Source organism: Tamandua tetradactyla, chromosome 6 (genome assembly GCF_023851605.1).
Source record: "Tamandua tetradactyla isolate mTamTet1 chromosome 6, mTamTet1.pri, whole genome shotgun sequence".
Classification (NCBI taxonomy): domain Eukaryota; kingdom Metazoa; phylum Chordata; class Mammalia; order Pilosa; family Myrmecophagidae; genus Tamandua; species Tamandua tetradactyla.
The window spans coordinates 159,043-185,644 of record NC_135332.1 but is presented as its reverse complement, the minus strand read 5'-3'; the positions used below and the strand labels follow the sequence as shown (position 1 = coordinate 185,644).

The window sequence follows — 26,602 nt, the reverse complement described above, 5'->3', positions numbered from 1 at the left end:
CGGGTAGATTGCAGAATTAGTGGTCAGTGAGAAGGAGGAGAAGGGTGTGGGATGTATGGGTTCTTTCCTTCTCTTTTTCTGGAGCGATGCCGTTGGTCTCCACAGGAGCCGCTGCGCACCACCCGTGGACTGTGCGCGCGCGGTAAGATTTCCCAATAGGAATATAAACTAAAGGAGAAACGGCAGCATGGAGCGGGCAGTGGCCGAGCCCCGCCTTCCCCAGCGCGGATCCGGGCTGGGCGGCTGCGACCCCCCACACCTCCGGGCCCGGGGCCTCAGTTTCCCCCACGGCAGCCTCGGGCAGCGCGGCCTCGTCAGGACAGAGCAGCCTGGAGCCAGGTCCCGGGGCCACAGTTTTATTGCGGCGCCGCCCGGGGCCCTGAGCAGGAAAGGCACGTGAGCCCCCACCGGTTTTGACGGGGCCAGGAGACAAACCCACAGGGAGATGCGGGGCGCAGGGCTGGGGGGGGGGGGCCGGGGGGAGTTCCTGATTGGGGGGGCGGTGTGGTGCCAGCGGGGGCCAGGCGGGCGGGGCTGACATTCCCCTCCCCAGACGCGCCTGGGTGGGGGTGCCAAGGCTGTGGCCCCTGCGGGGGTGGGCGGTGGTACTTTAAGGCAGCCCAGGGGGAAGGGCGGGTCCCACCGCGGACCTCGGGGACACGGCCTGGGCCCCACTTCAAGTACTAGGTGCGAGCACGCCGGGCTGAGGCCGGGCAGGGCCAGGCAGGGCTACCTGGGGGGACGCAGTTCCCAGGACAAGATCCCAGGACGGACTTGGGCACAGGGAGGGGACCTCTGGCTGCCCCCAGCAGTTTAGGTGGGGCGAAGGTGCAGACCCTGGGCTGACCCTTCCAGCCTCTTCGACCACACCAGGCAGGGGCCCCCAAGCTTGAGGGGGGACACACAGCAGCTGCCACCACTTCCTGCATGCCGCCCCTAGCACACCCAGACTCCTGCCCCCTCACCCTGGGTGCCACTCCCAGGAGGTGTCCTGCTGACACTCTAAGGGGATGCTGGCAGGGCTGGGGGTGGGTGGGGGGCGGTGTCCCCTCTGCTGGGGAAGCGGCGCAAGGAGCTGGGGGTGTCCCCTCGGCTGTGACGGAAGGAGGGGGACGCCTGGGTGCCAAGGCTGGGGGGTGAGAAGGGATGCCGTGGGACAAAAGGGTTTTACCAGGCAACCACCACCTGAGGAGGGGGCCTGGCTGAGGGACCCGCAGCCCCAAAGGGACCCTGGCTGCAGGTTCCCCCTCCTCTCCCACTACAGGCAGGGATGGAGTGGGCCATTGTGGGGTGGGTCGGGACCCCCAGAAAGGCAGAGCTCCCCAGAGCAGAGGGGGCCCAATGCATCCCAGACTAGCCTTGAGGGGCAGGCTTGGGGGTGATCCCCCACCCCAGTGGCAGAGACGCCGTCTCCCCTTTGGGGGCCAACATGGTTTGGGGGATGCTTGTGCTCCCTCCCTCCTCCCCCAGCCCCTCAGCAGCCTCTCCAAAAGCCCCCCAGATGGCAGCAGAGAGGTGCAGGGACCCGCAGCAGCCCCGGTGGTGGGGGAAGATGGAATGGGGGGGGGTAGGAATTCCTGTAGACAAGGGCGAAGGGGACCCGGGAGTGGGGTCCGAGGGGTGCACACCCACCTCCCCACACGCAGCCTCCACTGAGGCCCTGAGAGGGGAGGGGGGCATTGGTGGCAGCAGGGTCTGGGGTGACCCACCCGCCCTGTGGCACCTCCCTTACTGCTCCTTGGCGGAACTGCCGTTCGCCTGCCCCGGGGTCAGCACTCCTCGGCTGGCCACCCGCGGCCATCCGTCCCCATGCGGGGGAGGCAAGCTGGGCCGGAGGACAGGCTGCAGGGGAGTGACCTTGGCCAAAGCCCAGCGGAGCCCACATGGGGATACGCCACCGAGAACATCCTTAAAAAATATCTGCGTCTGGTCCCCGCGGGGACAGGGTTTCCTGAGCGCAGGTGGCTGCTGGGAAAGGTCAGCGGAAAAGTCCGAAGGGTGGCTGGGCCAGGGCTACGGCTGCAGGCGCTCCAGGTACTGCGGCAGCGGGTTCTCCTTCACGTACTTCTGGACATACCAGCAGGTGAGATGCGCCCTCAGGTCCTCCTCCACCACGAAGTCCAGCGCAGCCTGGGGGCCGAGAGGGAGCAGCGGTCAGTGGCCCGCACAGCCAGCCGGGCCCCTCCCAGCGCCCCACGCCCTTTCGACTGAGAAGGGGGCTCTGGTTCCTGGCCAGCAGGTGTGCAGCTCCCGCCCCCCCCAGCTCCGATGCCCCTCCCAGGTCCCCCAGGGCGGTGGACGGTGACCATGTCCCTGCCAGGCGCGGCTCTCGGAGCGGCGGGGAAGGTACCTCTGGGGGGAGACGGCATCTACCAGCGCCCGCTGCACTCACACTTCGGAGAACTCTGTCCTTGGAGGCCGAGCTGGGCCAGGAGCCCCGACGGCGGTTCCTCACTGCCCCGGACCTGAGGCCACCTCCACCCCTGGGAGACTGCAGGTGCCCCCACATTAAGATGAGGAGGGTCCCAGTCCCACCCCCGGGGCGCCCCATGAAAAGCTGCTTAGCATCACCAGCCACCAGGGATAGGCAAATCACAGCACAATGAGACCCGTTTTGCGGGGACCAGGTGGCCTCTGTGAGGAAAGCAGAAAACACAAGTGCTGGGGAACCCGCACCCAGCCTGCTGCGGGATGGGCCCCCAGGAAGCCGGGCTCAGAGCTGCCCTCGCCGCTGCCGTCCTGCTACCCGGCTGTGCCGGGAGAGCTGGAAGCGGGACGCGAGCAGGCACTCGCACGCCGATGTAGACATTTGCACACTGATGCTGACAGCAGTGTTATTCACAATTGCCAGAGGATAGAAACAACCCAGGTGCCTGCCAACCCGCGAAGAGACGAACAACAACGTGTTACATACACACAGTGGGAGAGGATCCAGCAGTAAAAGGGATGAAGTTCTTCTGAGCCCCGCGCCAACACGGAGAGCCTGGGGACACCATGCTGAGGAACATAAGCCCTGCACTAGCGATCTCGCAGGTATGAAAGAATCAGAATAAGTAAACACAGAGGCAGAATCTACAACCCAGTTTACTAGGCGACAGAGTTGGGGAGGGAACAGGGACGGAGGCTTAAACTATACATAGCTTCTATCTGGGACGACGGAAGAGTTTTGGTAATGGACGGTGAGTGTAATCAACGGCTCTGAATGACATATTTGAATGTGGTTAAAATGGGAAATGTTAGGTTCTATATACTGCACTAGAATAAATTTTTTTAAAAAAAGCCATGGAACTGTACAACACAGCGAACTCTAAGTTAAACCATGGACTATAGTTATTAGTACACTTACAAAACTGTGCTTTCATCAATTTTAACAAATATACCATACCAAGGCAAGCTGTTGATAATAAGGTGGTATATGGGATCTTTGTATTTTTGCATGCTTGCTCTGTAAACCCATAACTTCTCTAAAACAATGTGAATGCCCAGAGTTCACACCTTTAAATATATGGCTTTATTTTATGTTCCATAAATTTTACCTTACAAAAAAATGGGCCTGTCTTTGATGAGATATTTTCTCTCTCTCTCTTTTTTTTTTGCATGGGCAGGTACCAGGAATCAAACCCGGGTCTCTGGTATGGCAGGTGAGAACTCTGCCACTGAGCCACCGTCACACCACCCTTCTCATTTCCTTTTTCTAGAAATTAATTTTTATTGCATTTTACAAAAATATCAATCTGCAGTCAATTGACAATTAAAAAAAAAAAAGTTGGCTCTTCACCACAGGTAGTTTGAGTGGCCCTGCTCTAGCAGAATATTCCAGATACGAGAATCCAGGGGAAGAAGGGACAGAGAGGCTGGAATTTCAGGCCAAGATAGGGGGGCTCAGAGGACCGGGGAAGAGAGCGTGAGGACACACGCCCCAGCTGGCCTCTGCCACATCTTACTCTCCCGACAAGACCAAGAAGGAGCTGGCGCTATGACCACCCACATTTTGTATTTGGGAGGCAGAGTGGCTTGGTAAACTGTCCAAGGCCACATGGCGAGGAAGCCCAGAGGCAGGACTGGGCCCCGAGACCCTGCGCAAGGCTCCTAGGAGGCTGCTCCCTTGGGTGGCCGGGAAGCTCTGAGCATCTGCAGGGTCAGGCCTCCATGCTGGCAGCTCCCCCAGCCTGGGTCGGGGGTCCCATGGGCTCCCGCGGCCCCCGGACTGCCCTCTGGTCCCAGCACAGCAGCACTCTGCCCCTGGGCCCTTAAGGCAAATGTCCCCAGAAGTGGGATGGGGAGGGGTGGAGAGTGGCCTGCGTGGTCTGCAGCTGTGGCCTGTTTCCCTCCAACGAGCTCAGCAGCCTTGAGAGCAGCGAGCACACCTGAGCCGTCTTCACAGCCCATCTGGCCTGGCAGGGGCCTCACAGCGCTGGGGCTTCACTGATGTGTGCCAGGACACGGTGCAGGACAGCCTGGGGGGGAGGCCAGGCAGAGGGAAAAGCAGGTGGCCTTTCCGAAGGTACCTGCGTGACCCTCTCACGAGCCGGTCTCTCTAGTTCCACTGCCTTCAACGCAGGCCCTTTATGCATCTCACCTGCACTGGGAAGACCAGCTACTGACAGGCTCCAGTCCAACAATCTCATTCCCCCATTTTTGCAGAGACAGCACCGAAGCCCCAGGAAGGTGCCTACAGGGGCCTCCAGGTAAGTGCCTGGGCCGCAGGGACTGGGCAGGGCTTGGGGTTGACCTAGCCTCACCTTTGGGTTGGGCCACTGCGCAGCTGGGGGCAGAGGTCCCTGGAGGCTCTCCAGGTGAAGGAGGAGTTTCCCCACTTCGCAGGGTCCTTTCCTGAGCCTGTCCCTTGTTGTGGGATCCAGCGATAACTCCTCAGCTACACACACATACACACACACACACACACACCACACCCATGCAGGGAGGGAAGGAGGATCTCTGCCTCTCCCAGACAAACCTCCCACCCCAAGACAGGCAAATGCGCCATCAGCCCAAGCCTGCCCCAGAAGCACCAAAATGAGCACAGCAGGAAGGCAGCTCGCACGCCTGCAGGGCGCTGAGGAGTGAGGACTGGTGGAAGAGGAGGTGGACGGGGAAACCTCAAGGGCACCCCCGCTCCCCCCAGCCCCAGCTCCTGGGCAGCTAAGTCCAGAGAACAGTCCCACCCGGCAGGGCCTACGGCCATTCTGAGCCCCCTGCTGCAGTTCCCCTCTCGAGGCGGACAGCCTGGGGTTCACAGTGCTCCGGGGGCTGGAGGGGGAGGAGATTCTGCAGTGGGGTGGAGCCAAGTACTCGGTCATTCACGCATTCATTCAACAAGCATTTACGGAGTATCTCCTCCCCTTGGATCTAAATCTGTGGGAGCTTCCAGAGGGGGCGCTGGGAGAAGGCCCCCAGCATGGCCACCAGCCCCACGGGGGCCGGGGTGGGCACTGCACTGCCCCCCTCCACGGCCCGCTCTGCTGCCACAACACGCTGGTGAGGTGGGCACTCAGTCCGGCCTTGGCCGGCAGCAGACAGCGAGGGGTCCCCGTCACGGCCCCGGCGCGTCTGCCCTACCTTGGCGAGATGCTTGGCGATGCCGCGCCCGCGGTAGGCGTCGGGGACCTCCGTGTGCTGCAGGTCCACGATCCGCTTGCCCACGTACTCGTAGAGCAGGATGGCGCGGTCGTGACACCCTGGGGAGCAGAGGACACAGGGTGAGGCTGCGGGGTCCTGCAGGCCCGACCGCCCCAAGAGGGCCCGGAGTGAGTAACCTTGGGCACTCGAGTCAACCTCTGTGTGCCTCAGTTTCTCGGCTGTAAAGGGTGGGGCTCCTTCTCCGTTCCTCTAGGGCTGCGGGGAGGGTCCAAGGAGCAACTCTCTGCAGAGCGCCAGGAGCAGCGTGCAGGTGTGTGCAGCCCACGGGCCTTGCTATTATTAGGGCTCCCGGCCTGCTGAGCCCCTTCCCTGAGCTCCAGGAGACCCAGCAGGGCTCCACCAGCCCAGGGTGAAACCTGAGCCTCAGGAGGTGAGCGGGGCTGGGGCAGGAGGCGCCAGGTCTACCGCCGGCCCCCTCAGGGCAGAAGATCCGAGGACAATGGGCCAAAGTCAAGGAGGAAACCACGCTGGGCCGCGAAGGAGGCGGAGTGCGAGTCTGTACCCTGCCGGCCTGCCCGGAGCCCAGCCCACCCCCGAAACTCACTCTGTGATGGGAGGGTTTTTAACTCCTGGAGTTTAACTGCAGTCGCTCCAACCAAAGTTTTTAGCTACCCATCATTCATTCATCCACCCATTCATTCATTCAACAAATGTTGCCGAGCTCCTACTGTATGCCAGACAGTGCTTCAAATGCCGGGCACACAGGCCCGGGAGCCAAGCAAGGAGCCCTGCCCCACGGGGGGCCGACAAACAAGAAAAGCAGTGAATGGGAGGCTGCTGCAGCCGGAGACAAAAGAAGCCCGGGAGGGGCAGGGGCACTGGGCCGAGGCCTCAGGCGAGGGGGTGTTAGCACAGAACCATGGTGGGGGGGAGCGTCGGCCCTGGTATATCTGGAGACCCGGTCTCCCCAGGCAGGCGGAAGGGCCAGGCAAAGGCCCTGAGGCAGGAGAGATCCTGGTGTGCTGAGGGGCAGCAAGGAGGCTGGGCGGCTGAGTGGACTGAGCAAGGGGGCGGGGAGGGGGGCGGGCAGAGAGGTGAAGGGGTGGGAGCTCCTGGTCTATAAAGTGCTGCTAATACAAGCCAGGGGCGCGGAAGCTGGGCCTGCTGCACTGGTCCAGAGAGCCCACCTCCTCAGCCCGCGGCCCTCCCGCTGCCTCCCCCACCCCTCAGCCCCTTGGGCCTCCCTGCCTCTTCAAACACACACCAGGCACCACAGGGCCTATGCATGCTGTGTGCTGTGCTGACATCCTCCCCCCACCCACATGGGGGGCAACCTCCCCTGTCTCCCTGAGATTGTCACTGGATGCCACCTGCCAGGGGACCCACCCCTGCCTTCTCCCTGGCTTCATTTCTCACTAGAGCCCTTGCTTTCTACTATATCCACCATCGACTTGTCTGTTCAGGGTTCATCTTGCCTCTAGGCCGTCAGAGGCTCTGTCCTGGTCACTGCTGGGTCCCCAGCACCTAGAACAGTGCTTGGCATACAAGCGGTGCTCAAAAAACATTTGCAGGAGAACCCCAGGTCTTCCACTTGACCTCAGGCAGCTCTCTCCTTGCCTCGGTCTCCTCATCTGTAAAGTGGGATGAGAAGTTCCCCCCACCCCAAACCTCTCCCCAATGTGACCACAAGGATGCAGCAAGGGATCCATGTGCGCAGTGCCGAGGACACAGCAAGTGGTTAATAAGTGCAGCTGTTAAAGCCTCTCTGCTCACCCAGAACTGGAGCTTGCTGCATCATCAGCCTAACCTTGGCCACAGGTGGCCCTGGGCATTCACCACACCTGCCAGCCAGGCCCAGGCTGCTGCTCCTGGGGGCTCCGGGGTTCCCACCCATACCGGGCTCGGTCAGGCCAGCCTTGAGGGCGAGGGCAGGGCTAGGCCCAGATGTCTACCCTCCTCGCCCCTGCCCCAGATTCACAGCTGGCCCCAGGCTGGCCAGGCCACCTGACAGGCCAGGTGGGCAGCATCCTGTCCGGGGCTCCCCGGGCTTGTTGGGGTCTCCCCTTGTCCACGCTTGTAGTCAGCCATCGGCTGGGAAGGGCTGCAAGTTTAGAAATTTAGCTGCTGGGGTCTATGTTGGGGTGCCCTTTGGTTGCATCCATTTGGAAGAGAAAGAAGGGGGAAAGACCCTACAAACCCCTTTTCTTTCTGTTTTTTTTTTTGGATCTAAAGGGCTCCCTGAGCCCCCAGGGGAAGCAGTGGCCTCTGGAACTCCAGGAAAGAGGCTCAGCCCAGCCAGGCCACGCCTGGCGGAAGAACTGGGCTGCAGGGCCTGGGGTTCGAGCCCTGGAATTGAACCCCAGATCTGGCTAAACCCCAGCCCCAGACTGAACCTTACATCTGACTGGCCCTCACGTCCCTCTCTGGCCTCTGACCCTCATCCACTCATGGGAAATGCCCCAGGAAGGCTGTGAGTCCCTGTCCACCAGGCTGCCCTGAGAAAACTTGCTCCCCCAGGCCTCTCCTGCCTGTCCACATGCAGGTGGGGACAAGCCCAGTTTAGAGTCAGGCCAGCAGGATCCTCCCCCAGCCCTGCCCCAAGGCACCAGCAGCGTCCCCGGCCTGGGCCTCGGTTTTCCAATCTGGGAAATGGGCTCAGTGGCCCAAGGCCCTCACAGCTTGGACACACTCGGACACACCCACAGTTGGTTAGGGCCCCTCAGCCCTCCCAGGGAGAAACTGAAGCACACAGATGGGAGGCAACTTGGCAAGATCTAAAGCTACCCCCTCCCCGTCAGCCCCAGGCCCACCCGCAGTATCCGTCCAACTTCCTGGACACGAAGGTTCCCGAGCACAACCAGACAACTTAACAGCCAGTGGGGGGGAGTGGCCGGGAAGGGGCAGTCGCGGCTGTCCTCCCGGCCAGGACCTCCAGCGTGGCCCTTACCCGGTGCCCAACACCTGACGGCAGCCCGGCCGGAGCAGGTGCGGGTCCCCACGGCGACAGGGGCCCCGCTCAGCCAGGCTCCCGCTCTTTCTCCCCCCGGCGCCCCCCCCCCCGCCTCGCTCTGCGCCCCGGGTCCCAGCACTGAACTCTGCTTCCGGGGTCCCGGCACTGAGCTCTGCTCCGGGGAAGTTCTCCCCCAGCCGGGTCCGGCCGCCCCGATCTGACCCCGCAGTCCAGTCCCCGGGGCCCGGGTCTGGAGTCCCGGCCGCGACTAGGGACACCCAGCGGCGCCCCGCGCGCGCTCGCAGGGCCAGGGCCCGGGTCGCGGCCGGGGGGCGCACGGCGGGGTCAGGGCGGCGCGGGGTGCCGGGGGCGCTGGGGGCAAGGGGGCCTGGCCACGGGAGGGGGACGTGGGGTCCTGGGCGCGCGGGGGCTGCGGGGGGCTGGGGACGCGGGCGCCCCGGCTGGAGGGCGGTCTCGGAGCCGCCGCCGCGCGCAGACAAAAGGCGGGGGCCGGCGGCATGTTACCGTTGAGGCGCACGGAGAACTGGCGGCGCCGGCGGTCGTGCTCGACGCGGATGGGGCAGCCCGGCTCCAGGACGCCGAGCGGGCCCGCAGCCGCCGAGTGCGCCATCGCGGCGGGCGGCAGCGTCTCGGACCCGGGCCGAGGGGACCCGCGCGCGGGCGGCGGGCGCGGGCTGTGGCGCGGAGGGCGCGCGCGGCGGGAGCGAGGCGAACCAGGAGCCGGGAGCGAAGACCGCAGGCGGCGGCGCGGAGACTGACACTCGGCGGCGGCACTAACAAAAAAAAAAAAAAAGAAGAAGAGGGGGGAGCCAGGAAATCAGCTGTGAGGTCACGTGCCCGCGCGCAGCCAGTGGGCACGCGGCCGTTTTGTTTTGATACATTCCATTCGACTCTTAAAGGAGCCGCACGCCTCGCTGCCCGCGTCCCCTCACTTACCTGCCCCAAACAAAACAGGCGCTGGGCCGACCTCTTGGTCTGCGTTGTACCCACCAGCCCCTGGGTGGCTCCCCGCGGACCCCTTCTCAAAAAGATCCCAGTGATCGCATCAGGCACCATTTAGGAAGCACTTGCTGTGTGCACGGCCTGTGCCTAGCTGCCGCACACAGGAAGCCCCTCTAAGTACTCACTGCGCCGTGGTGAAAACCCTCACCGCCAGCAGTGGGATTGGAAGTGCCGAAGCACCCCAGGGACGGCCGGGGAGAAGTTCCACCTCTCCCCTAGGGGGCAGGGGGCAGGAAGAAGCCTGGGGGATCCCTGGATCCACCCACCCCGCAGATGGGGAAACTGAGAAACAGAGAGGGGTGGGATTTGCTCAGGGACACAGCACTCTCAGAAGCAGATTTTTTTTTTAAAGGAAACTTGCCCACCTCCCCAGGGCGCAGCCATAGACCCAAACGCCTCCCTCTGAGGCTGGCCGGGTTCCCACTGGCACAGGGGACCGGTGTGTGGTTATCTTCAGTACTTAGTAAACTGAGCTGCCAGCTTGAGGCTCACACTGCGTAACCACCCCCCAAAGCGAGACACGGAACACTTGTGGGCCACCAGCTCTGACTTCTGGCACCAGACTAGTTTGCTTTTTCATATTTCATGGACTGAGATGCACTTTCAGCCCCCAGGTCTTTGGTTCAACATTTTACCTATGAGATTTACCCCATTGGCCCTTGTGTCTTTTTCATTGCTGAACAGTATTCCATTGCGTGTGACTACCACAGTCTATCAGTGTACCTGTTGATGGACAATTTGAGTTGTTTTCGGTTTTTTCGTATCAGACTTGGGTACATGCCAGAAGTGGGTTGCTGGGTCTTAGAGTCAGTGTATGTTTAATTTTATCAGAAACTTTCAGATCTTTTCTCAAAGTGGTTATGGCATTTTATGCTTTTATCAGCAGTTTGAGTTTTATTTGCGCTGCATGCTTACCAACATTTTTGGTGATGTCAGTGTTTTTAATTTTAGCCATTCTGGTGAGCATGAGGTGGTATTTCGTTTGGCCTTAATTTGTATTTCCCTGATGACTGATGATGTTAAGCAGCTTTTCAGGTGCTCCTTGGCCACTGAAATATCTGCTTCCCAGAAGCGCCTGCCTGAGTATTTCGCCCATAAATTTTTAAAATTTATTTACTGGAGTTCTTCATGTGATTTACCTGAGAGTTGTTTGTCAGATCTACTTATTGACAAGATCCTTTCCTAGCAGATAATTTTTATTTTACAAGAGTGTGTTGTATCAGGGAGTTTGGCTACAAAACAAGGCTGGGATAGTGAGTCACTGCAAACCTGGAGACAGAAAAGGATCCTGGGGTCAGAGTCTTGATCTCAGCTGAGTCCAGGCTGGCTGCAGTCCTGAAGAAGGAAGGCATGACCTCGTGCGCATCTCTGGTGACTTCCCTGTTTCCAAAGAACAGGAGTGGGAGGGGGCAGGCACATTCCTGGGAATTCCCTGAAGCAGGTCGTGCTGTTTCCACTTCTGGATGTGCACGCACTGTCGCCCAAACCTCACCTCCTCCAGAAGAGCTCTTCTCTGAAGGCACGTCTTGCATGATGCTGAAATATAGTCAGCGTCTCTCTTCCCAGCCAGTCTTGGTTAAGGGGAGATTCCTAGACCGCCCGGCCTTACCACTCAGGACACCCCTGCATTTGGCTTCCTTCCCACTCTCCTGCTTCTAAATGTCTCTTCACTTGTTGGGGGGTTTGAACCTTGCAAACGTCCTTTCTGGAACCATGCAGCAGAGCAATCAAAGAATAAAGTGAACAGTTAATGTTTGCTTAGGTGAGTGATGTGCCCTGTCAGTGGCCCCTGGTGCCGGCAGGTGCCGGGGGGACCTTGGGGAAGGGCTGCTGAGTGGACATGCTCCCCGGCCCCCGGCTCCTGCGGTAGACAACAAGGCTGATTCCCAACAGTCCTGGGGCGATGGGCCCAAGTGGGCCCCACGAGGAGACAGTCATCAATTCACTAAACAAATACTGACCACCAGGGGGACACAACAGTGAACAAAACAGACCAGACTGCCCGCCCTGGCTTATGCCCCAGTGAAGGGAGAAAGCAGATGCTGCGAGGTGCCCACAGGTTCCTGGAGGGAGCCGGAGCCAGGCAAGGCGTGTGTGGTGCCCCCAGGGGAAGGACAGCCCTCCCCAACCTGGCCGTGGGGGAAGAGCATTGCAGGTGGGGGTGCAGCCACCCACAGGCCCGGGGGCAGGCTGAGGGGACGCAAAGGCACCAGGCTCACGGGCGGGTAGAGGACAGATGGGGTCTTAGTTGTGTTCTTTTTCCAATTGTGGAAAACGTCAAACACCTGTAAGCAGAGAGATGGTAAAACGAAGTTGCCCAGCGTGGCTGAGGGTTTCTTTCCCCATTTAAAAAAAGTTGAAGCATCATTTACAACAGTAAAAAAGTCCTTTCCCTGCACAGTTCTGCAGAATTTGGCAAATGTATACAGTCTGGTAGCCGCAGCAAGAGTTATAAAGTAGCGTTATCACTCCCCTCCCCCAACTCCCCGCGGCCCCCCTCCCCCCGCCCCGGCCCCCTGGGGCTGTTTCCTGTTTCTCCAGCCCTGCATCTCTGGAATGCCTTAGGTGGGAAAGCAAGCTGTGCCTGACCTTTCACCTCTGGCCGCTTTTGCTTGGCCTCCTGCGCTGGAGAAACGTCCTAGTTTCTCTATTGCTGAGTCGGGTTCCACTGAACCGATGCAATGGCCTGGGTGTTTCCGGACCCCTTTGTCCAGGGCATGGGGGTGGGGCCGGAGAACCCAGGCCAGGCAGGCAGGACAGAGGCTGATGTTTCTGTGCCCAGCGCCTCAGTCCTCCCCAACTCGCTGCAAGCACGGCGCTGCTGTGACGGCCTTTCACAGAGCACCTTAAGTCTAGCTGGGGTCACACAGCTGGCCAGGGATGGCCAGACTCAAGTCCAGCACCTCCCACTCTTTCCCCACAGTGGCATGTCTGCAGAGCACCCCAGAGGCTCCTGAGCACCCACAATGCTCAGGCTCCTGCACCCCCTCATGTGGGGCCAAGAGGTTAAACTGGGGTCACCAGTGCCCAGGTCGGGAGGCCCCGGGATGCCGACTCCAGGGAGACAGCCGGGATTGCTCACAGAGACATCGATGCCAGCCTTGGCTGCTACCACTGCCTGGCGCACCCACCAGGTGCCAAGGCCCCTGGCTTGGCTCAGTCCTCACTGCCCAGTTTTAGGAAGGGGGACGCTGACACTCCATGAGGCGGGCCCCATGAGAGTGAAGGATTTGAACCTGAGTCTGTCTGCTCCTGGCCTTCTAGCTCTACACACTGGGCCTCAGTTTCCTCATCTGTAAAATGGAGCCAAGGGCTGTGAATAGCCTCAGGGGGTGGCCAGGGGTCCTGCTGCTGGGAACTGAGACCCGGGCAGGTCTGGCCACTCCTCCTCTGCCGCGGGACCTCAGGCTGGTCCAGCCCCACCCGGGAGCCCCACCCAGGGGCCCATCGACCCCTCAGACCCCCCAAAACGGAGACTTGTGCTGGCTTTTCTTTTTGGCATGGGCAGGCTCCGAGACTCAAACTCGGGGTTCTGGCATGGCAGGCGAGAACTCTGCCATTACGCCACCATTGCCCACCTACTATTGGCTTTTTAACACCATCCTTACTGTTTTTCTCCCCTGATCAGAAACACCAGGGCTGCTCATTTGAAACTTTCAGAATCCACAGAAACAACATGAAAAAGTCTTTCATAAATTCCCTCCACAGCCCACCACTGCCCGTTCTCTCATTCAGTCACTCATTCGCCCAGTGCTCACTGAGCCACCTCCACATGTTCTGGATTCTGGGGGCTCTGTGGGGAAGAAGTCAAAACCCCCTGCCTTCATGAAGCTTTTCTACACCCACACACAATTTAAATCATCTTTTCCAGGGTCTCCTCGGTGTCGCCACCCGAGCTGCGTGGGGCTGGCACCAGCGTCCCCCCTGACTCATAAGGTAAGGACAGCCTGAGCAGAGGACAAGCGGCTCCAAGCCCTGAGGGCGGCCTCAGATGCCCCCCCAAGGCTCAGACAGCCTCGGACTGCACTGAGGAGAGCCAGGTGGGCCCCCCCATCCCCGCAGGCCTGGCCGTGAGGGAGGAAGTCTGGGCCGTGGGCGAGAGGGAGCGCCACTGCCCAGCCAGCCTGGTGCTAGTCCTGATTTTTCAATAGGGGCTGGAAATAACAAAGTGAGATCTCCTGAGTTTTAAATGATGGCAACTGATTAGAAAACAACAACTATGTGTGTCTGCAACTAGCTGTGAGATGGTTGGGGGAGCGGAAGGGGAAGAGAGGGGGTGAGTGAAGACGCGGGGGACAGGGGCTGCGATTCCGACGTTTGGGGAAGGGCAGCTCATTTTCTCAGTGGGACCCTCAGATGGTGGTCTGCAGGAGAACGCCTTTATTTCAGGAGATGCGTGCTGGAGGTCTTAAGTAACTTATTCTTGAGTGATCCAGAAAACAATGTGCGTAGTTCTGAGGGAGAGAGACAGCAAAAGTGGCAGAGGTTGACCTCTGGCCAGCCCTGGTTGTGGGCTGTGGTGGGCACGATTGCACTTTCAACTTCCTGTGTGCTTGCAATTTTTCAGATAGAAAATCTGGGGGGAAGGAAAATCGAAAGCAACCACGTGGGTGAAACGAAACCTGTGGTGATAGAAAGGGCTCCAGTTTGCCACCTGTCATTTACACCAGCCCCCCACTCTCAGTGCTCCAAGATGGGGAAACTGAGGCCCAGAGAGGAGGAGGGAGTGTCTTGTAACTGCGTTCCTTATTTGGCCTGAGAGCGACCTTCGCGTGGGTGGGTGAGGGTGCAGGGTCATTCCCACCTTTTTCTATGAGACTCTCCCCCAGCAGTGCTCTCCGAGGGTGGTTCCCCCATGGCCCCCATCTGACAGGGGTGTAAACTGAGGCCCAGGGAAAGGAAGGTGGTCCTCAGGCCTCATGTTCTCTCTGTCCCCGGGGCAAGAACACTGGGAACAGAGTCCACTAGCCGGGATCGGCTACCAGCTTGCTGTGTGGCCCTGGGTGATTTAACCTCTCTGAGCTGTACCTTACCTCCTCTGGAAAATGGGAGCAGGCATACTCTGAGTCTGGCATCGGGGTAGGGAGTGAACAAGGTGACATGTGAGAAAATGCACACACCCCCCGCCACTGCCCTGCACACATAGGGTGCCTCTGTCCCCACAGCCCCCAGAATCGCAGAATCTCCCACTGTTGTGCCTCACCCAGGCGGACCTGTGGAGCCTCCTTCCCCAGCCTCAGACCCACCAACCTGTGCCAGGGATTGGTAACGGGGTCCCTTACCCGACCCCCCCCCCCCAGTCTCCTATGGGTTCCTGTGTGCGCCCTGCTGTCAGGGTTGCTTTCGCCCCAAGGAAAAACACACTAACGGTGGAACTTCAGGCAGCTAGAGGTAGGTCAACGGGGAAGATGTTTGGAATGTTCTCATCCCTTATCTGGAATGTCCTTCTCCCCATTACCCTGTCGATAAACTCCTATACATTCACTGAAGCCCAGTTCAAATGTCCACCACAAGCTTTCCCCAACCCCAGCCAAGCCGGATCAGGCCACCGCGTGGCCTCCCGTAGCCGCCCCAGTATGTGGGTCTGGATCTGTTCACTTGCCTGGCGGGGCCTGGATCTTTTCCATCCCCGTCCATTTAACTGAATGGGAAACTGAGGCACATAGCCAGCACAGGACAGAGCCCAGAGGGTGAGAGTGCAGATCTCAGTGCAGCAAAACCCTAGCTCTACCATGGACCTCCTGCCTGGCCCCAGAACCCCCACACTGCCCTTCTGAGCCTCAGTTTCCCTTTGGTGGCCCCTATTTTTTCCCTTCATTGACTGGATTTCCCCCTGCCCCTACTTTAATGAGATACAATTTACCTACAATAAAATCCACTCCTCCAAGTGCACAGTTTGGGGGATTTTGACAAATGTATTTTTGTCATTTGTACCTGCCCCCTATAGTGAAAATAAACTTTTCCTTTACCTCCAACTTTCCCTCCTGTCCCTTGGCAATAAATCCCCTCCCGTCACCCCCCCATCCCCACCCCACTCCCACCCCCAGCCGCCTGGCAAGCACTGATGTGTTTTTGTGTCGCTCCAGTTTTGCCTTTTCCAAAATGTCATATAAAGGGATTGGAGCGAATGCAGCTTTTTGTAACCCGGGGTCCTCTGCTCAGCACTGTGCTCTTGAGATCTGTACAGGTTATTGCAGGCGTCAGTGGCGGGTTCCTCTTTTGTTTTTGTTTTTCATGAGGGCACACGTCTTTTATTTTATTTTTATTACAAGAGTTATGGGTTTAAGTTCGTTCCTTTCTATTGCAGAGTAGTATTCCATCTATGAACATACCAGCTCGTTTATCTATTCACAAGTTCATAGACATTTGGGTTCTTTTAGGTTTTAGCTATTATGCAAAAACCTGCTCTTCGCATCCACACAGAGTTTTTGAGTAAACATAAGCTTTCATTTATCTTGGGAGTGCAATGGCCAGGTCAAATGGTAGGTGTATGTCTAACTGCAGAATGCACCGTTTTACGTTCCCACCAGCACTCGGGTTGTCTGTCTTTTTAATTTCAGCCATTCTAATAGATGTAGTGTGTCTTTAATTATATTCCCCTAATGGCTAATGACTTTGAACATCTTTTCATGTGCCCATTTGCCACCTATATACCTTCTTTGGGGAAGTATCTGTTCAAATCTTCCATAGTTTTTACTGGGTTGTTTTCTTGTTACTGCGTGGTGAGAATTCCTTGCACATCCTGAGTACAAGCCCTTCATCAGGTGGGTGTTTTGCAGATATTCTCTCCCAGGGCTGCCTCAGGGTTTAGGGTGTCATAAAAGCGCCACAAGTGGTGCCTTGTTGTGGTATTATCCTGGTTATGTCTCAGCTCGTTTGGTCGTGGAGGGAGGGATGAGTCCTTGGCCCCCCGTCCAGCGCTAGTGGTGGCACCTGCCCCCAGGCCATCTTGGTGCCTGACAGGGCAGATGCCCCAGGGGAGCCCCAGGCCCCACCTGAGCCCTGGAATCTATTCGGTGCTGGGTGTGGTTTGTGGCGGCCACTTATCAGAGCAAACAGCTGGCTGGGGTGGGGGTGGGGGGGTGGGGGGATGTGGCCCCGCCCCCGGCCTCAGCCTGCCTGACTAGCCATGGCCCAGCCCACAGCCAGGCCCCTCCCACCCCCACCCCCACCCCCTTTTGCACTGGGAACCACGCGGCCTTCCCCACGCCTCCCCCTGCCCAGCACCCCCCAGGGCTCCCCAGTGGCCCCCAGAGCCTCCCCAGCACCCCCCGGGCCTGACTCAGAAGCTCCCAGAGGCGACACGGCCCCTAGGGCCCCATCCTCCTCCCCGGCGCCTCCATCGCCCTCACGCCCCCCACGGGCGTCCTCTGGAAACTGCCGAGGGGCAGCGCAGGCCCGAGCCACCTTGCGTGGGGTGGGAGTGGGGGCAGCGGTGCCCATTTTACAGACCAGGAAACGGAGGCTCAAAGGTTCTAAGTCACAACATGCGAGTGGCGGAGCAGGACTTGAATCCCGGACTGTCGTGCCCTGGGCCTGCACGCTGGACGCCACCCAAGCCCTCCCGTGGGACTGGCAATGCGGGGTCAAGTGGCGTGGATGGGCGCGTCCCGGGGCAGCTGCACCTCCTTGGAGGGCCCGCACTGCATTTCACAGATGCGGCTCTCCTCTCCTTCCCCCCACCCCATACGGGTCCTCCAGCACTGTGGGGCCGCCCCTCCCCTGAGCTCCCCGCTGCCCGGGGTGGCGCGGCCGAGCGAAGGGCCCCAGGTGTCACGAGGCCAGTGGCTATCTGCCACTGAGACAGGGCGCTGGGCCGCAGCGGCAGGGGCGTGGCACCGGGACTCGGGGACTCTCCGGGTCTCTGGTCCTTCTTCCTGTCCCCAGCACAGACCTGCGGGGCTGCTTTACAATCAGGAAACATTCTCTGTGACCTGTGGGGTGCCCTGGCCCCCTCAAACCATGCCACAGACCATTTGAGTGTGGGGTTTTGGGCCACTGGATGTTAGTTACTCTGCTCTGGTGCTGATGTCCTGGGAGGGTGGCAGCCTGAGTAATCCCGGAGGGCTGCATGAAAGAGGCAGGCTTAATCTGAACAGACACATTAAAAACAATTATGATATTGCATTTATCTTAACATATTAAAATATGATATCAATTATATTAAGAGATGACAATTAATTATCATAACTGAGAATGGTACTATATTAAAATAATGCACATTAAAAATAATAACATGCTTCTTGCAGAAAAGCTTGGTGGCAGGAAGAGCCCGGAAGAAGAACCCCATTTGCTCTGTCCTCACAGGGCCCCAAAGCTGCAACCTTGGCGTGCTGGTGTGTTTCTGACCCGGGAGCCTGTGGTCCTGACGGCCGGAGCCAGTGGGCAAGAGGGAGGCCACCACCTTGGGCCAGCCTTGGGGACTGCGCAAGGGCCACCGGGCCCCAGAGTGAAGCCAGCGTCCACCTGCCCTTCCCCTGCACCCTGAAGCCAGCAGCGCAACTCGTGGCCACCTGAGTGACCTGAACTCAGAGCACAGGTGGGTGGGCGCTGCACACGGCCCACCCTGATGCCGGCCTCTGTTCTTGGCTCTCAGGTCCCCGAGTACGAAACAGCAGCAATCGCCTCTGGGCCAGGCAGCAAGAGGGATCTGCTCCGCAGGTGCCAGCGGCTTCCGTCCAGCCATTGTGGCCCCTGGGGGGATCGGAGCTCCTCACCTGCTTCCCCACCAGGAGCAAATCCTTCCCACCCAGCAGTTTGGGGGCACGTTCCCCAAACAGGTGGCTCCCCGGCCTTTCATACAGGTGAGACAGCTCGATGTGGGGAGGAGTCGCAAATGGGGCATTTGGCAGGCGGGTGGCTCTGCAGCAAGGCTGGGCTGGCAGGGCCAGGCCTTTCCCTGAGTCCAGGGTGCAGGGACCACCCAGGCTCCTGCCTCTAGGAGCTGCTGGCCTCGAGGAAGCCCCCTGGCACGCCTCTGTTTCACAAACTGTGTCCCAGCGCCGCCTTGGGGGCCTTGGCCAAGGCCTGGGTACCTGGCCGTGCCTTGGGGCGGGGACAGCTCTTGGACTTGACATTTGGCCTGTGGGTGCTGCCCCCTCCCCTTATTTCGGTGACACCACAACCACTCAGGGAGACGGGACTGGGGGGGTCCTGTACAAAGTTCTACTACGAGCTGCCTCTCCAGGCCTTGATCCCAGGTGTCCAGGGCTGTCTTGGGGAGCTAGTGTGGCATGTCCCCAACTAAGGCCCGGGGGGAGTGACTGCACAGTGGACAGAGTCCAGACAGGCAGAGGTGGCCCAGGCAGGGCCCCAGGCCCCCATCCCTCAGCAGACCCCAAGCTTCTCCCCCCACTTCACAGGCACCTGGGCCTCCAGCCCCGACAGTGGAAATGGCCAGACTTGACCTTGTCTACTGCAGCGGGGGTGAGGTGGGGGTGGGTGGGCACGTGACCTGCTCAGTCAATCAGGCAGCGGCCCTGAGACTTTGAACAGAAGCTTGGGGGGTGGGCCTCGGTGGGCAGTGTGGACACAGGGTCGGCAGAGACACCCCGGCACAGGATGGCGCCGCCTTCCACTCGGCCCTGTGTGGGTGGTCCCAGCGCGACCCGAGACCTTCCAGCATCTCCTGCAGCACCTGCCAACCCCTGCCACATTGCCCCCCACCTAGCGCCTTCCTCCTCCTTGACTGTCCCTTACATCATGGCAGTACTTGCACGCGGCCTCACCAGTCGTGCAGCGCCATGAAGCCCAACCCCTCCATTAGGAGGGGAGATGGCCACAGCGAGCAGCCCACCCGTTGCTTCAGCGAAACCCGCTCCCGCCTTGGGCCCTTTCCTCCCTGTTTCCCCATCACGCGCTTATCCTGCTACTGCTTTTCCTTCCACTTCTTTTTCAATCATAGACATTGCCCAGCAGCTTCCTGCCTCGGAAGATGAGGGTTTCACTCCCTATGTCCCTGCACTTCTCCCTGCGAGCTGCTGGCTTTGCGTCATTGCAGTTTTTGCACAGATCCATGTTTGGTGCTTACAGTGTCATGGTTATGTAAATATTGTTCCAGCTGAGCTGCGGTGTGGGTTCTGACGGCATCATCTGGTTTGTACTATTTGTTTTTCCGGGAGTTAATAGTTGCCTTGTAGTCTTGGCCTGTCATGCTGAGGGCTCAGGGGTCCTCCCTGCTGGAGTCCGCAGGCCCTTTGGACAAACTCGGACAGCCTCTGGCTCCAGCACCACCCGCACCTCACCCTTTGAGGCCCCTGGTCTTGCCGGGTGTGACACCTCCCACCTGCTGGAGCTGCAGGCTGCAAAGCAAAATGTACTCAATACTTCCAGCGTCCAAAACTTTGTAGATGGCTGTGGTCCCTGTCACTGCTGTTCCTGCTCTCTGCCTTGTCCCATGGTCACTGGGGTATGGTTTTGGGAAGGAGGGGTACCCTGCTGTCTCTCTGTCATTCTCCAGCCTGAGCTCATGTGACACCTCTGCCAGGAAGGCCTCCCTGACCACCCTGGCTTGACAGAGCCACCCCCTGACTGCCACCTCATGCGTCTCTGCCACTTCGCCCTGCTTTATTTGTGTCCATAACCCTTTTCACTCTTGGGAATTATCTTGTATATTTACTTTCACTACTGTATTTGCCCTCTCTCTCTCTGCCTCCCCAGACCGTTTGCTCTGTGCAATCAGGGGCACTTCCAGGGCATGTTCACCATTTCCTCAGTGCTCAGCATCACACCAGGCTCAGGTGGGTGCTTGGGAAATTGTTGCTGAACGGGCAGGATTGGGGCCTGGCAGCTCACCAGGTAAATCTAGCAGAACTTAAGGGAGAAACTGGCGATGGCCAGTATCTTCCTAGGATGACCTGCTAGGTGAGAGGTGAGACACCTGTCGGGTCGGGGTTGGGCCAGGCGTGGGGGTGGATGCGCTAGTGAGGACAGATGCGATGGCAAATGGTTGGCCCAAGTCCCCTCAGCTGCACTGTGGAGGAGCTGGGCTGGCAGTATCCGGCACCCCTCAAGACCAGAGGGCACCCCTTGGACCAGCGGGCACCCCTCTGCAGCAGCGCTGGGACGGAGCTGGGGCCAGGTGCTCCACTGAGCTGACTGCAGGTCTTCTCCTCCTGGCTGCATACCTGGGCCAGGTGCTGCGTCAGTGTTCACGGTACTTCCTGGCCACGATGTGGGGTTAGGACACCTCCCCGTGCACCTGGCTATGAGATAACTCCACTGGCCTCCTGCAAACATGCCTGATATGCTGGAGGCGGTTATTGGTTTCTGGGTTTAAAATCTGCTCCCAAATTGTTGACATTAGGCCCTGGCCAGAGCTGCCCGAAGCCCTGGGCCTCAGTTTCCTCACCTGTAGAGTACAGGTCTAAGCCCACCTGCCTTGCAGACTGAGCATCCAGTTACTCACACAGGCCCTAACCTGCAATGGGCACTGGCCCATGCCTGTCCCTGCCTCGCCACACCCAGAGACATTCTGGAGGATTCCAGCAGCAGGGGAGTTCTGCTCCTGGCCTGTAACTGTCCAGCAGGGGGCAGCCTCAGGGGGTCTGTCACCCCAGGGAGCCCCAGATGGGCGGGACACAGGGCTGTCAGAGCAAAGAGCCGACGTTTTCCCGGAAAGTGGCTGAGTGAGCTTGAAGGTGACTTGTGTTGCTCAGATGAGAGGTTTCCCCATCTTTCAAGGCCGCTTAGAAGGCGGAGGCAAGGGAGGCCGAGTCTTCAGCCCCGTAGGCTGGAGTTTGCTTAGGTGCTTCTGCCTCAGTATGCCTGGCCTTGGACAGGTTCCGGCACCTTCTATGAGCTTCCTTTTCCTCATGTTACACGGAAATAATTATAGGATGGGCAGCAGCAGGGTGGTTCCATGTTTTCCTCCATTCCACAGCTGATTCAGGGTGACGCAGTGCCCCATGCAGCAGTCACGGGGCCCGCGAGGGGATCAGCGCCTAGTGGGGGCTTTAGAGGTGGCCCCTGCTGCTTCCAATGACATGATCCTGACCCCTGTGGCTGCAACCTTAGGCTTTAGAGCGCGGTCCGGCTGAGTGAAGCAGGTACACTGCTGTCCCTCGGCCCTCCCGCCTTTGCCCTCCACGCGGCCCCCTGACAAAAGGCTCCCATTTGCCCCCAAGCTCCTGGGGACAAAGTGCCACCTCCAGCCCGGGTGGGGGAGCCAGCAGCAGCCCCTGCTTTCGGGGGGGGGCGTCTAACGGGGGGGGGGGGCCGCCGGGCGGGTGGGCGCTGATCGAGAGGGTGACCAAGAGGCGATGAACGCAGGGTGTCAGGGAGCCCCCACTTCTGACCTTGGAATCAGGCCTTCAAGTGGCGGCAGGGAGGGGCATTTCCAGAGGAGGGAACCGCCCATGCAAGCAAAGGCTGGGGTGTGGGGGCTCGGGGGCGGGCTGGGGGCAGGACGGGCGGGGTTGGGGCCGCCTCGGGTGGACGTCTGCGGAGGTTGGGGGGGCCCCGAGGGTGAAGGACAAAGTGCTGGAAGTTTCTCCCCCAGACGCCATGGCAGGGGTGAACAGTCAGCGCTGTGGGCAGTACTCTCTTCGTGCGGTGTGTACGGCCCGGAGGCGGGCTGAGGTCAGGGCAGGTCAGGCAGGGGCCTGACGGGGTGGGTCCAGCCGCGGGATTGGGGGGCCGCCCGCAGTGCCGAGCCTGGTGGCCAGAGGGCGCCGTGGAGGCGCCGCCCGCGGAGGCGGGGCCGGCTCGTGCGCATGGGAGCGTGCGCGCGCCAGGGCGGCCACTCGGCAAGCCTGAGCACGCGCGTGCAGCCCTGTGTGGGTGAGTGCGCGCGCGTGTCATTGGGGCGCGTGGGCTGGCACGCGTGGGGAAGGGGTGTGAGTGAACACGTATGCAAGGGGGACCGAGAGGTGAGACGGGGTCCCGTCGCCTGCCCCCGCAGCGTGCTGGGCTCTGCCATTCCCGAGCAAGTAGCCCTGCTCCCGCCGCAGGCCCTTTGCACCGGCCTTTCCTTTGCTGGGATGCCCCACCCCCAGGCACCTTATTGCCCCCCAACACACACACACACACACAGGGGGAATCGCTGCTTAACCTTTACCTTCCAGGGAGGCCTTTCCTGAGCCCCCAAGCCCCGGCACAACCCCCAACCCCTAATTTCCTCCAAAGTCCTCACCACCATCTGACACTGTCATTTAACTTGTGTATGTTGCTTGTCGGCCTCACCCACCAGAGCGCACCTCCCAGAGGGCAGGAAGTGGTGTCTCACTGCCTACCCGCAGTGCCAGGCCCACAGCAAATATATGCGGAATGAACGAATGAATGGGTGGCCAAAGGAATAACTGAGCTGCCGGGATCCAGGTTTGGCCATCTTCTCGCTCTAGCCCTCTGTCACCGCAGGTGCCGCCACGTCCTGACTTAGGTCACACACCCTCCCTTCCTGAGTCTTACTTTCCCTGCAGATATAGAGAGGGGTGTTTGGGATTTTTCTAGACCTCAGTGCAGGAGGCCACTTGGACCCACTTCAAATGCCCCTCTGGAGTTTCTGGTTTCCAGTGGTTGTCGAGACCCCAGCCACAGTCAACCGTGCTGGAAGAGGAGACTAGAAGCTCCCCTGGCCCGCCTGACCTGGCCTGATGCTCATGAACCCTGCCTGGCCCTCACTCAGCTCTTGGCATTCATGCCTCCCAGCTTGCCCTTTGCAGACCCTCAGAGGTGCCTACCCTTGCTTCTGGGCCTGGCAAGCTCCTACGGTCCTGAAAAGGCTGGTCTCAAAGTCACCTCCTCCAAGGAGCCTTCCCTGACCCCACCCAGCTGGGGTTGTGGCACCTTCCTGGGCTTTGCTCATGTGTCTATTTATAGCACCCCACATGGAGTTTTGTGATTCTTGAGCCATGTGTCAGGCTCCCTGACTAATGCATTAACTCTGTGAAGGCCAGGGCTGTATCTGATTCATGTGGGGGCTGGGGGTGGGACAAGAGTCCCTGGATGGTGTCTGTGTGTTCTGTCCGTCCTCCCTGTGTCCATTCCCCAGCTTTCAGCACCTGCTCTGTGCCTAGCCTTGGGCTCTGCAGTGGGAATGAGATGGGCAGAGGAGGGCAGATGTTCTAGAGGGATGTGGGAGTCAAACAGAGCCGGCAAGTGAGGCACTGGTGGCCAGGGCTGTGCAGAGACTGGAACAGGGCTGGGAGGGTCACGTGACTTGGGCTACGTGAGATGAAGCCCCCAGAGCCCCGGGAGGAGGGCAGGATATGTTCTAGGCATGGACCTTGCACATGCCCTAGGACATGCCAAGGAGCAGAGTGGACAAGGGGGAGAGAGTGGCCGGCAGGGCTGGTCCCAAGAAACTCCAACGGACCAGGTTTGATGCCTGGTGGGAAGAGAGCCGCACAGGTGCCCATTTTCCAGGGGATGGACAGAAGACCATGAGGTGAAACGACTAGGCCAGGCTCACTTGGTCCATTTGGGACAGAGGGCTTTGGGCCACTTGGACACCCAGGAGTGGTAAAGCCGGGGTGTCTTCCTGTAGGAGGTCGTTATGAATTCACATTTCCTGGGCATGTGTGTGTGTGTGCATGCCTGCGTGCGTGCCAAGCAGGCCTCTGAGGCAGGCACTTCCAAGCATGGGATGCTTTCAGGAAGGCCTCAACGCCCCATGGCACAGACAAGTAAACAGAGGCACGGACCTGCTCAGGGACTCATCCAAGGTCTTTGGGATTTGAAGCTGTGCCGTCTGAGTCCAGATCTCATGACTTTCCATCCCACTGCCTGGAAAGGGTGAGCAAGAGATGCAGGAAGCAAATGGTGATAATTATAAGGCTCACTCACCCCTTATCTGCTCTGGTTCTTTCACAGCTGTGTGGGCAAGGCGCTGGGATCATCTTGTTTTACAGAGGTCAGCCCCTGTGCCACCGACGGGTCATGGCATCTGCTCCCTCCCCAAGGAGGCCCCGGATGGGCCCACAGCCAGCCCCCCTCACTCTCCATCTGAGTCATTGATCCCGACTCCAGCCTGGCCAGGGGCTGCAGAGCACAGAGGCTCGGGGAATGCCGCAGAGGGAATGCTCTGTCTTAGCGGCGCTGACCCAATGTCCAGGGAACGCCAGGGTGAGACCTCGGGCAGGGCCTCCGCACCCACCCCGCGGGCATCTACAGCACGGCCAGCGCACGTGGACCGGCCTGGCCAGCGGCCGAGGCGCAGGGTCGTCCCCAGTCTTGCCCCCCGCCCCGGGAAGGGGGGAAGTCGGGGTCTGACCTGAGTTCATCGCAGGGGCACTTTCGTCTGTCCCTGTGGGGCTCGCCCGATGCTCCGGGGCCTCTCAGAGCTTTTCCAGGTCACACACCCCGGGCCAGCCCACGTACGGCCTCCACTGGGGTTGCGGGCAAATGGGGGCGCGCGCTGAGGCCCCGACCCGGGGCGGGGTCTGATGCATGCGGGCGGGGGCGGGGCCTGAAGGGGCCCGGGCTTCCCGGCGGGAGGCGGACTTGACGGGCAGTGGGCGGGTCCTGCTTCTGGGCGGGCCCCGGGGGCAGGCGGGCCAATCGGCGCGCGGGGCGGGGCCGGGGGCGGGCGCCGTCGGGCCCGGCGCGCTGCGCTGCCCAGTCTGACTCCCGCGCTGCCCGCGCCCCGCCTCGCTGCCGCCGCGCCCGGCCGCTCGCCCGCAGCCATGAGCCCGCGCCGCGCCGCTCGAGCCCGCCGCCCCCTGGCTTAGTCCCGCCGCCGGCTCCCCGCGCCATGGAGCCACCCGCCTCCAGCACCCCCGCCGGCGTGCCCGCGTCCAAAGGTACGAGCGCCCGGCTTGAGCCCGGCTGGGCCTGCCGGCGAGCCCTTCCGGGGTCGGGCCTGCCCTCTGGCTGACCTGCTCTGCCTCGCCCCGGCCGCCCCCGCCCAGCCTGCGACCTCACTCGGACCCCCGGAGGCCGCGGGGCCGCTGCCTGGCCGAGGCCTCCCGGGCCGACACCTCGTTTCGATGCCCCCGCGCGCGTGGGGAGGGAGCCTCACGCTGCCCCCCAGGCTGGGCCAGGAGGAGCCGGGTGGCCCACTGACCCCCAGTGACCCCCGTCGACTCCCGCCGCGGGCCCCAGACTGTCTCCGGGCTAGTCGAACTCGGACCCCTACCTCGTCTGCGCCCTTGCTGGGGAACTCGCTGGACTCCCCCGTCCTGGGGTCTGGGCGCCTCAGCTCGCCCCAGCCCACCAGTTTGGAGCCCACTTTGCCGCATCTGCGGCTGCCCTGCGTGGGGCGTCTCCGCAGACCCCGCGCTCCGTTCTGCAGCCGCGGCCGGGAAGCTTGCCTGTCCCTTCGGGAGACGGTGGTGTCCCCCCGCCGGCCGCGCACTCTCTTCCCGGTCCTTCGCGGGCCCAGGGCCTCCAACCCCTGTCCAGGGCTTGGGTCCGTACTGCGGCCTGTCCGGCCGCCCCCGGTCCTGGGTCCCCGCCGGGCGTTTTTGGAAGTGGTCTGTGAGCCGGCGGCTGTGGCGGCGGCAGGACTTGTCATGGGGAGGTGGGGGGGCACGGAACCTGGAAGGCGAAAGGGGATTTTTTTTCCCGCAGTTACAGGAAAGGATGTTTTGGGCATGTCAGAGTCTGGGCAGGCGGGGTGGTATGAGAGGGCTCCACACCGGGCGCGGCTGTGGGGAGGGGCCGCCTCGGCCCAGCAAGCCCCTTTACCACCCTTGGGCCTCAGTTTCCCCATCTGTAAAGCGGGCGTAATCATACCTTCTTGCGTGCGCATCACGAGTGTGACGTGAGCTCACGGGTACGGAATGCTTTTAAAAACATGGGTGCTGCCATGAGCTGCTCGGCAGAGCCCGCGGCTTGGAGTGTGGTGGTGTCCTTGTGGAAGAGCTTCGGCCTGGCAGGCCTCACGGCATGGTCGGGCGGGAGGCCGCGTGGGGTCCCAGAGGGTGTGGGCCGGTGGCGGACGGACAGGGCGGTACCTCTGGCGTCTTACGTAAGCGGACACCGGAGCCCTGACCATTGGCCAACCGCGGTGAGTAACCCGGGAGGCACTCGCGGGGGCGGGGGCGGGGCGCCGGCCGCTCAGGCCTCGTATTTACAGACCGCTGGGTCGTAAATAAGGTGCTTCTCTAC

General features: G+C 60.7%; 2 protein-coding genes and 1 long non-coding RNA gene across 8 annotated transcripts in view; 2 read left to right on the top strand and 1 right to left on the bottom strand.

The window, feature by feature from the left end:
• Nucleotides 1-286: 286 nt before the first annotated feature.
• Nucleotides 287-26,436, bottom strand: NATD1 (N-acetyltransferase domain containing 1). Of its 4 annotated transcripts, XM_077163330.1 has the most exons (4): nucleotides 24,765-24,918; nucleotides 5,560-5,678; nucleotides 2,393-2,997; nucleotides 287-2,130 (listed from the first exon to the last, which is right to left on the bottom strand). In XM_077163330.1, exons 3-4 carry the CDS (start codon nucleotides 2,549-2,551, stop codon nucleotides 2,014-2,016), a joined length of 276 nt encoding a protein of 91 aa, XP_077019445.1. In that variant the 5' UTR covers nucleotides 2,552-2,997; nucleotides 5,560-5,678; nucleotides 24,765-24,918; the 3' UTR covers nucleotides 287-2,013. The 4 variants fall into 4 exon arrangements, with proteins under 4 accessions (XP_077019445.1, XP_077019442.1, XP_077019443.1 ...); XM_077163327.1 differs by lacking the exons at nucleotides 2,393-2,997; nucleotides 24,765-24,918 and adding an exon at nucleotides 9,056-9,161; XM_077163328.1 differs by lacking the exons at nucleotides 287-2,130; nucleotides 24,765-24,918 and adding an exon at nucleotides 26,228-26,436 and having other exon boundaries at nucleotides 2,462-2,997.
• Nucleotides 2,657-4,716, top strand: LOC143686902 (uncharacterized). Its single transcript, XR_013177286.1, has 3 exons — nucleotides 2,657-3,033; nucleotides 3,606-3,641; nucleotides 4,645-4,716. It is a non-coding gene; the product is annotated as an uncharacterized LOC143686902 (long non-coding RNA).
• Nucleotides 20,227-26,602, top strand: part of MAP2K3 (mitogen-activated protein kinase kinase 3) — a 40,955-nt gene continuing 34,579 nt past the window's right edge. The window contains exon 1 of one of the 3 annotated variants that reach the window (XM_077163326.1): nucleotides 20,227-20,292. In XM_077163326.1, coding sequence (XP_077019441.1) covers nucleotides 20,250-20,292 — 43 coding nt within the window. In that variant the 5' untranslated portion in view covers nucleotides 20,227-20,249. Of the gene's footprint in view, nucleotides 20,293-24,582; nucleotides 24,617-25,161; nucleotides 25,294-26,602 lie in introns of those variants that run through there. The other 2 variants (XM_077163325.1, XM_077163324.1) reach the window with 2 other exon arrangements.